At 38.5% G+C, this 11,006-nt stretch overlaps 1 protein-coding gene across 1 annotated transcript in view; it reads right to left on the bottom strand.

The window, feature by feature from the left end:
• Positions 1-9,559, bottom strand: part of LOC132128279 (adenylate cyclase type 4-like) — an 18,226-nt gene extending 8,667 nt beyond the window's left edge. The window contains exons 1-14 of the mRNA XM_059540167.1: positions 9,518-9,559; positions 5,328-6,046; positions 4,573-4,770; positions 4,043-4,204; positions 3,726-3,875; positions 3,240-3,388; positions 3,024-3,135; positions 2,815-2,942; positions 1,528-1,686; positions 1,301-1,454; positions 797-979; positions 680-708; positions 463-516; positions 304-364 (exon numbers count right to left, since the gene is read on the bottom strand). Coding sequence (XP_059396150.1) covers positions 304-364; positions 463-516; positions 680-708; positions 797-979; positions 1,301-1,454; positions 1,528-1,686; positions 2,815-2,942; positions 3,024-3,135; positions 3,240-3,388; positions 3,726-3,875; positions 4,043-4,204; positions 4,573-4,770; positions 5,328-5,810 — 2,022 coding nt within the window. The 5' untranslated portion in view covers positions 5,811-6,046; positions 9,518-9,559. The remainder of the gene's footprint in view (positions 1-303; positions 365-462; positions 517-679; positions 709-796; positions 980-1,300; positions 1,455-1,527; positions 1,687-2,814; positions 2,943-3,023; positions 3,136-3,239; positions 3,389-3,725; positions 3,876-4,042; positions 4,205-4,572; positions 4,771-5,327; positions 6,047-9,517) is intronic.
• Positions 9,560-11,006: the final 1,447 nt, after the last annotated feature.

The following is an 11,006-nucleotide window of genomic DNA, read 5'->3' as shown; positions in this document are numbered from 1 at the left end:
ATGTTCCATGAAGATATTTTATAAATTCTGTACCATAAATATATCAGAACTTAGTTTTTGATTATTAATATGCATTGCTAAGAACTTCATCTGAACAACTTTAAAGATGATTTTCTCAATATTTAGATTTGTGTGCTCCCTCAGATTCCTGATTTTCAAATAGATGTATCTCAGACAAATATGTCTTATCCGAACAAACCATTTATTTGATTTATTCAGCTTTCAGATGATGCATACATCTCAGTTTTGAATAATTGACCCTTACGACTGGTTTTGTGCTCCAGGGTCATAAATAATTCACACCTGCTTCTCCAGCTGAAAATTGTTAAAAAACAATGTCACACTGTTCAGCTTCGCTCGTGTCCTAAACAATAAAAAGATGATATTAAATCAAACATTATATGATGTCTTATTCACTGTGAAGACTAGATTTAAGAGTAGATTGATGGATCGTTTGCTCACCCTTCAGTGCCCAGTGAGTCTAACGAGTCCATCAGTACATTATCTTGTGAAGGTCTGAGAAAAGAAACAAAAGGGAATTACAGCATTTATCTGAACTGCAGAGCAAACTGAGCTCGGATCTCTTCTTGGTGGATTCTGGTACGTGATCCAAAGTAAGTATTTATTTGGTACGTGCACTAACAACATTGATGTTGCTGAATAAACCTTTGATTCTCACCTAGGAGTATTGATCTCTGGGAGCTCCTGCTGATGACAAAATAAAGGAATGACAGGAATTAACATGCAGCGTTTATGATTCTGTATTATTGGACGGTGAGCATTATTTGACACTGACCGTTGCCGGCTGTGATTGGCTGGCACTGCTGGCAGGAGTGGGCGGGGCTGCGAGCGAAGCCTGTGGTTGGTTGAGTCCAGAAAACGGTATGACGGCTTTCCAGGACTGCAGGTACTGCGACATCCGAACCGACGCGCGCAGCTTCGGACGATTCACCAGTTTGTCCACCTTCAGCTCATTGGTCTGAGACACACGAAAACAACCACAACAAACCACTTTATTTTACAAAAGCACACAAAAAAACGCAAAGCTATTAGCAACAAACCAGAAAATTAAGAAATTACTATTGAATAAACAATGAAAACAAACAAACAAAACCTGAAGCACTTCATTTGACAAACAATAAAGAAATGGTTATATCTCCTACTTGATCGCATTTTAAAAGCATTGTTAAATTTGTGAAAAAATGTATTAATTCAACTGTTTAGACAGAATTTTTGTATTTCATAGGTTCCTACGACAGATAACTTATCTATATAGTCAATAATGATGACTGTAGATCACCTGAGGCGTGACATCGTAGAGATCTGTATTAGGATCGATGACCAGGTACGTTCTCCTTCCCTTCAGCGTGGAATCACGACTCTCGCCGTTTCCTTCATCCACCTGGTATTTCCCGTCCAGGTGAGCGTACGTCTCCTCCGTGATGTGGACCCTCCTGTGAGGAATCATCATCATCATCATCACTGATCACACTGCAGTAGTATTGAGATGTGAGCGGTGTAAGGTACCCAGGCACTCCTCCAGACTCCATGTGATTGGCTAGAGTCACGTCATCTGACCAGACGTCGTACTGCCACTTCTGAAGACCGATCACTCCGCACAGAACGTTCCCCGTGTGAACGCCCACACGCATGTTGATGTTCACGTCCGTCGCCTCCCTCAGCTTACTGCAGGGGTCAGAGGTCACACATAACCACACTTCAAGACAGACACATTTTCATATATATATATATATATATATATAATCCTAAACTGATTTTATTTCAGCTAATCACCATGGTCACAGTTAGTAAAAATGAACTAACAAACTAAAAATAATAAATACAAATGATATGGAAATTTAAAAAAGGAAAAAAAAAAATTACAAAATTTTTAGTTTAAAACTAAAATTATAGATACGAATTATAAGCTCAAATTAAAAAATATTTATAAAAACTAAACCAACGCTGACGCAAAGATCCTTTTTGGATTGTACTTTGTTTAGGACCGACGGTCTACATAAAAAGAGTTAATGATAAAATTAATGACAAAATTAATTTAAAAAATTGATACAAATAAAGCGCTCATAAAAATAAATTTAAATGAAAAATTATTTGAAATTAATAATAAAAAATATTAAAATAATAATATTAATTAAGTAGCGCTGTCAAGCAATTAATCACAAATAATAAAGAAAATAATTTTTTTCTTTACATTATGTATGTGTGTGTACTGTATATATTTTTCATTTATATATAAATACACTCACATGCATGTATATATTTCATAAAAATTATGGTTATTTATTAAATATATTTATATATGATATAAATTACATTAATTTAAACATGAATACATATAAACATTTTCTAAATATATAGTGTTTGTGTGTGTATTTATGTATACATAATAAATATACACATAAAACACACATATATTTTGCAAACAAAAACTTTTTCATTTTGGATGCGATTAATTGTTTGACAGCACTATTATTAACACAACAATTAAAATGTACTAAAAATTACCAAAAATTTAGAGAATATCAGCAATAATACAATTGTAGAGTTAATAAAAAAACATATATAATAGAAAAAAAACAATACATTGTTTGAAAATAATAAAATAATCAAGTATTTTTTGCCATATAATAATAATAATTTAAAAATTAATAAAAATGGCAAAACAAACATTACAAAGAATTCAACTAAAGTGAAAACAGAAAGTATTTCAATAAGTTAAAACGATCATAGTCTATAGACGGCACTATTATAAGGCTGATAGTGGGGTGATGATTTTTGGACGGGGGGACTCACTTTATGGCCGTGCACATGTCCAGACCCATCTGAACACAGTTGCGAGCGTGATGAGAGATAGGGTCAGGGAGACCCGACACACAGTAATAACAGTCGCCCAGGATCTTAATACGCAGACAGCCGTTCTTCTGCAGAGAGACGTCAGAGAAGAGAACGAGTTGAGCGTGTTAACTATGAGCCGAGCCGAGCAGAAAGGCAGATCTGCGCACCTTAGCGATGTCGTCAAAGCGGCCGAAGAGTTTGTTGAGGACGGCCACGAGCTCCTCAGGTGTGCAGGTGCTGGACAGGTGTGTGAAGCCCACGATATCAGCGTACAGGATACTGCAGAGACAAAACACCACTTCAGTCAGAAACACCCGCTGGCCACGAGGAGCTGGGCTTTACACTCGACTCCAGAGAGAAACAATGTGTGTGTGTGATCTCACCTGACGTCTCTGTGCTGTCGTATGTAGAGACTGTGGAAGCGACTGGATGGGGTCTCTTGGGCTTTGCTTTTATCCGACAGACGCTTGACGATCTCCGTCTTCAGCTCAATGGCGATGTATCGCGGCAGCACCGACAGCAGCAGATGCTCCTGCACACAAGAGTTCATCGATTAAACACTGTATTTATTATTAATGCACTATTTCACCATTTTCTCACAACTATAAACACAATCTCAAACCTACATGCCAACTTGTGCACACTTCAAACTTCCCCGGTCAGAATCAAATAGTTTAGTCAAAAACACAGATCATCCTGAGATTCTGACCTGTGTGTTCACACATGGATAAGTGTGTGCGGTTTTCTGTAGACTTTTGCAGAAAACACTGAGCAAATTAGAGCATGTGTAAAAACTGTCTTTGTTTCGAGAACTGTATGATTGGTTTGGAAAATTGGCTCTGAATGAAGAACAGTGTGTAAATCTCTACCTGGTCACGCTTCTGCTTGGCCTGTGTGGCACGGTTTCTGCTGAAGTCCTCCCGCTTCTTGTTGGACTTTCTGTGAGAGTGTTCAGTGTGCCACAGGTGAAACACACCCACACCGTTAACACACACGAACAGCACAGCGTTCGCCACCAGCTGACACACACACACACACACACACAGAGAAAGAGAGAGAGAGAGGTTTTGACTATGTGCGGCGGCAGGAAAATCATCTGGTGTTAGCTGACGGTCAACGTTTGCATATAACATTTCCTCTGAGCTGCCATGAACCGCTCAGGTGTGTGTGTGTGTGTGTGTGTTACCTGCACGGCCAGGTCTTGTGTCTGAGGGTTGGTGACAGACACATACACACTGATGATGACGATGTGACACACACTGGTCCCGATGCCGAAGCTCAGAGCCCAAGAGAGCGGGAGAGGAAGAACCGTATAAACGGACAGCGACAGGAAGAGAAAGAACGCGACCTGATGAAGAAAAAGCTGTTATAGACAACTACAACTAAACCATAAAAAACATGTGTCACTTTACATTAACATTAATTACAAAAATGAATTAAACATTAAAGGCAACATTTCTCATATTAATATAGTTTAGCTTTAACTAAAACAAAACAAATATGTATTTTATTAAAACAAAAATGTATTTATCACTTTTTAATCGTTGTATGTAAATGTATATCTTAAGATATTAGATTATATTTGGGGTCATTGCATTAATCTTCAAGATCTGTGTTCTTACAGAAAGCATGAAAAACAAATAAATAGCATCCTTGTCATAAGGACTAGGACTAAATAAAAGTGTAACTGAATCTAAAGGAGCGTCCTCCGCTGACCTGTTCCCAGGCCGTGACGACGCCTCCGGTGAAGATGAAGACGAAGGCGATGATGAGGAGCATGGACCAGATGAAGAGCGCAAGAGGTGTTTCTCCTCGCCGAACCACTGGCAAACACGGCAAACACAGCAGCAGCGAGACGCAGACACACACCACCACACACACCACTGCAAACGCCGCCACGTGAACGCTCAGGCTCTGGATGTGTGAGAGAAACAAACACCTCACACAATCTACATCCAGACAATGTCTGTCGAAACACACCCGCTGGAAGCTGAAGCTAGATTAACGTTAGAGTTCACCCAAAAAACAACATTTGCTGGAAACATGCTCATCCTCAAGGTTAGCAGTTGGTTTCTTCATCAGATTTGTTGATATGTAGCGTTGCATCAGTGTCTCTTCAATGGATTATGGATTATAGACTCTATGTGTTTGAGTTAGAAACATCTTAATGCTGGATGTGTTTCATCTTTTGTCTTCTCCAGATGTTCACTGATGGACTGGAGTGCTGTGGATTATTGTGATGATTTTATCAGACTCTCATTCTGACGGCACCCATTCACTGCAGAGCATCCATTGATGAGACACTGATGCAGTGATGCATTTCTGATGAAAACACTAATCCCACTGAGGGTGAGCACATTTTCAGTTGTGGGTGACCTGTTCCTTAGAGTGATCTACTTAATCAGGTATAATCGAGTTTTTCCAGCAGGGATGCAAACAAAATTCTGCAACACAAGGTGAGTAACTGATACCCGGCCGGTGGAGGGGATGATGATGATGATGGTCACGCAGAAGAGGATGGCCAGCACTACTCCAGACACCAGCAGCGGCGTCTCCTCCAGACAGCGCAGGAACGCCATGTTCACCGCACGGAAACAGGAGCACGAGCAGCGGCCGGACGTCCGACGGGGTTCCCTCGGTTCATCATCCGCTATAATCCTGACGTGAGAGCTCTGAGAGACCACAGTAGTGGCATTGGAGGTCCTCGAGGTCTCCGATAACGTCGCCAAACTGCGTCTCCTGTCAGCACCATCAGGTCCAGTCCAGTCTGTGGATGTGCCTGGGATGTTGTGAGAAGAAGTATTGCTAAGTGCATGTCTGGTGCGATCCTCGTCAGGATTGGGAGAGCTAAGACGGTTCTCATCCCTCACTGACAGTCGAGGTTTCTGGGGTTCTGCGACGTTCCCGAGCCTGGCGACACCCAGCTCGACGGAGACCTTTGAGTTGTCCAACATGCCCGTCTTTGGGGTTTAGTTTGTGCTTCTTTTAACGTTTTCTGTCCGGCACAGTTTCAGCAAGATAAATAATGTCTGCTAGGGAGGAGTTAAATCATCCATTGTCCAGATCAGATCAGATTCTTAGTGTTTGAGACTAATCAAGACCAATGTTTTCAGAGCTCTTCAAATCTCTTGAAGTAAATCCATGCTCCTCCCGAAGCGTGTCAGATGTGTTAGCCGTTACTGGAAGGACACTATGGTAAAGAAGAAAATTGATTTGAAACTTAAAATCAATAAGCAGTATTATGGGTTTCCGTACATCTCCACAATAGAAGAACAATTTTGGCTACACAAAAACTTTTTTTGTGCAACATATTCTTTACTGGCACTGATGGTTCTTCTGTGGTGTCAGTATGAAAACCCCCTTTTGAGCCTTTATTTTTAAAACTGTGAAACATTTAGTTTTACATCACTTAAAATAACAGCTCCAAGTGACGCCAGGACAGGTTTGGATGCCTTGTGCACAAGAAATGCATTGACAAACATGTAAATTCACAGCCAAATGAAAAGCTGCAAGACAAGAGTATGCGCTGTATGTTATCTTACACTCTTGAAAATAAAGGATTATGTGGGCATTGATGGCTCTGTGAAGAATCTTTCCATTTCACAAAAGTTTCTTTAGATTTCTAAAATGTTTGTCACTTAGAAAAAATGATCTTTTACTGCATCACTGGGAGAACCCCTTCCTGAAGCTTTATTTTTAAGAGTGTATATAAAGATGCATCTGGTAAATGAACAAATATGAGCCTTTGATTACGATACTGTAAAAACATAAACAATGTGACAACGGGAACATGAACACACATTTGAACAAACGGTCAAACACACACACAGACAAAACATGCAAATGCACTCATTTCCCTACAGTACAGAGAGGCAAAGTGTCATATTCAGCCGCTTGCAAATGTTCTTATTCTTTAATATTTTGAGCTATAAAAACAAACAAATCTCAAACATTCAAATAAGAACAGAAGAACAACAATTGAGACAGCAGAGATATTTATAGAGAGTCCACCTACAAAACAAACTAACACAAACCTACTTATGTCACGTTCAAAGTAAATTCAGATGAACAGGATTAACTGGATACCACAAATACTTCTCCCCCCCCCCACACACACATGCACGCACACACACACACACACACACACACACACACACGCACACACACACACACATGCAGGAATAAATTACACTTTAACAGATTTAATTCACAATTTTGCTGTTCTTTTGATCAAATAAATGTAGACTTTTAAAAACCCTAAAACGTAAACTTTTAAAGGGTTCATTTTCCACATACTGTACATTATTGTTTCTCCTCTATGCTCCTTCTGAAACGCATCAATTTCTACAAAGCTCATCGTTCTGAAGAGTGAGGCGTGCTCTGATTGGCCAGATATGATTTTTAACTGGGGACCCCCTCGATTGGGCTAGTTATGAGTAGCTTGTTTTAAGTTTTTACTGGAAACACAAAAATGCTGATGAAGAAAATGATGTGACGCATTTGACATAATGAAAGTCACTAACACTGATCTGGGATCAGAAACACTTTTCTCTTCTGAAGCAGTGAGTCACAAAGCCTCTTACAATAGTGCATGAGTCAATGAGCAACAAAGGGCTGTATTTAGGATATTATCTCTGGGTCTGATCTGACCCGCTCTCATCGTATCAAAGGAAGCTGCTGGGCTCGTCCAGGCCTCCTGAAACACTCATTTCATTCACTCGTTCATCCTGGTGTTTTCTAGTCATTTCTCTGGCAGACATGCTCTGATGCAACTCAAGGATGTAGTGAAATAAAACCCCAAAGCAAACGACATTCACGACGGCTGGACTCACACAAACACGAGCGATAAAGAAGGAAAAGTATCTGAAAACGCATTACCTGCGGATGTTTCTTTGAGGAAAACTTCACTGTCGGCGTCTCTGCGTTTCTGGATCGCTGTCATTAAGACTTTGTCTAGCTGCATTTATTTGCATATCTGGCCTTTTCATATGACACTGTTTTCCATAAACTCGTCCCTTATTGTCCCTGTAACTCACACCAAAGGTCTTTACAATGATAAACGCCAGAGAAGGAATAAAATATTAATCAATGCAGCAAAGCTTTTGGTGGTGCATCACTGAGCTGAGCAACAAATATAACAGTAAATATTTGAAGTGCATCAAAAAAGTTAATCAAAGTTGTCCCAAGACAAGAATGCATCTGGGTGTAAGGTTTCAGGACAACTTTGATGAAAGGTTTTGATCCACTTCAAATGTTGACAACTGAATTTTATAGAATCCAAATGTGCAACAGGGATTTATGCAGATAACAAAAATAGTTGCTTTATCCCATTACTGATTTGCATTTATTTATTTGCCTTAAACAATTCCCAATGCATTTTATCAGTATGTGCTTTGTTGGTACAAAAAAGGCAAGAAAATGTGGCTTTTTTATTAATGAAAAATGATAATAATAATAATGAATTCAAATTTTACTATTATTTATTATTATTATTATTATTATTTTGATCTTAATAATTAAGAGCTTTCTTGTATCTCAAACACTACAGCATGCATATATATATATATATATAAAAGAATCAAACTAAAATCAGGTTAAAACAGTCATGAGAACACGAGAGCATAAAACTGAAAAACTGAGAAAAATATTAAATGCAAAAAAAAAAAATAATGTTTGTTTTTTATTAAACATTATAAATATAATAAAATTGTAAATATTTTATTTTAATAAAAAATTCAAAAATAATTATTGTCAATAAATATTTTTGTACACAGTACAGTAGAGTATGGAGCTCAATACCCAGCAAAATTGGTACTTAAAAAAAAATGTATATAAAAGCTTCAATGCAACATACATTTCTTTGAATAAAAGCATCTGCCGATAGCACACATGTAATTACCCTCTTGAGGAAAGCTGGCATAATAAAAACCTATTTAAAACAACAACAACATGGTATTTGGAGGCCAAATTTACCTGTTTACATCACAATCATAATTTCACAAAGTACACTCGTCTGAAAACATTAAAAAACTAAAAATGATCAGACTGACCCAGGAACAGATAATTATTGATCACCCCTATGGAGATCATGAGAGCGCAGGCCTGTTGTGTTTATGTTGTGTCTGACTGCGGCTGGATGTGTCCCTCAGATTCAAACCCATGACCTTAGAGTTGCAAGCGCTGTGCTCTAACAGCTCATGAAGCCGACTGAAAATATACCAGTCCGGTTTCTAAAACCAAAGGAACAGATCTGGATCACTGTAGCTCGACTCTGTCCAAGTTTGTGTAGTAAAGAAGAGAGATGAAGTGCAACATGAGTTCAATCCTCCAAATGTTTGATTAAACATGTCAACTTACTTTTGCCAGTCTTTCTAGAAAGAAAAATCTCTAAAGGTGCCATTACAGATGCTGGTTTGAGTCAGTAGAAGATGATGGAGCAAGGCACAACATCTTACTCAGCTCACACTGTTTTCATGTGACAGAGCTACCAAGTCTGACACATTACTCACTTGTTCATTCTCGTTGTAATTACAATTTCATCACAGTTTTAATCAAATAAACTCCATGTGATGAAAACAAGACACTGTCCCTCTTAACACACATTGAACAAAATGTTTGTTTCTTAAAAACACGCAGTAAAATCAGATGAAAGTCAACATACCTCTATTCTGTCAGCTCTCCTCCGCTCTCTCTCCGTCACTCCAGTTCTCGAAATAGTTGGCGGTTCAATTTTTTTTGTTCGCTTGAACTTGACAAACCGGTCGGACGGCATGACTGACGGTTCAGGGCCGAACCCTGAGGAACCCCGTCATATTTCATAACACTGAGCACTGCTGCCTTCAACTGTGACTACTGTAATCATAACCATGTTGTCAATTATATTAATATACACATGTGACAGAACAAAAGGGAAAGTCATGGGAATAACTGACTATTTGTCTTCCAGCTTTGCTGATGTAGATTTCTTTCTTTTGTGGCGCGAGAACTCGAAACACCATGTTTCCTTGAATTTAATTGGTGGATTTTGGGGAATTATTTTTGTTTTTGATTTATGACTTAGATTTTTGACATAATTGTTCTAACAATGACGTTAGAGTTTATTGCAAATTTGAAATCATGACATTAAGTTAAAATTATGATTGCAAGCCTTATGAATCATTATTTTGTTTATGATTAGATATCAGTGTGTATGATATTATATAACAATAGTAATAAATACAAATCAATCAATTCTCACGTGGTTCCAAAACTGTAGGAGTTTCTTTCTTCTGGGACCATTATATTGGATATTTTGAAGATTGTTGGGAATCAATCATCAATGAACCCCACTGATTTTATTTTCACATATATAATTTCACAATATAGTCTGAATCTGAAAAGTAAGACTACAACTTGTTTATCTGCTAGATGGTGAAACTAGTTCTTAAGACGCAGTCACATTCTGGATGCAAGGAGAGCAACTGAAGATGGAGAAATAGAAGCACAAGTTGTTTGTTGATGTTTGGGTAAATCTGAACATCTGAATAAATATTAAAAAAGATGCATTGCTGTGACATCTGGGTCATTCTTTTGATCAAACAAATATCTGATACTTCCATCTGTAATTCCCACGAGATCTCTTCTGTTCTGGGAAGTGATATGTCCTGGTGGGCTGAGGGATTAATGGTTGGAAAACATGACAGTATCAATAGGTTTTGAAGCATTAATGTCTGGTCTACATCAGAGAGGCATCACTCCCTCTAGTGTTTGAACAATGACTTCAAAGAGAACGAAACACATGACTGATGAATCTAAGCTACAGCATGATACTATGTACACATAATATGTGTATTTGCTAAACGAGCTGAATAGAAGAAGTCTCGAACAGAGCAGGTCAATCCATAACCAACTTGCTTTGGGAACACAATGAGTATTTACAACACTTCAGAACTTGAAAACAGACCTGATACTTCCAACAGATCTCAATAACATTTCTCCCCCAGTATATTTGTCTTGACTTCAAGAGCAGTTGTCTAGATATGCTTCCTTCAGTATCTTGAGAGGCAAGTCTTGTTTTCGGTGAAATTAGTACGTTGATCTGCTGCAACAGCATTGAGAGGATTTTCGCAACTGATTGGAGTTGGTCGTGATCCGCCGTTTTGACCAACAGA

This window comes from Carassius carassius, chromosome 3 (assembly GCF_963082965.1).
Source record: "Carassius carassius chromosome 3, fCarCar2.1, whole genome shotgun sequence".
NCBI classification, from domain to species: Eukaryota; Metazoa; Chordata; class Actinopteri; order Cypriniformes; family Cyprinidae; genus Carassius; species Carassius carassius.
The sequence above is the reverse complement of the archived record's forward strand: the minus strand, read 5'-3'. Positions and strand labels throughout refer to the sequence as shown.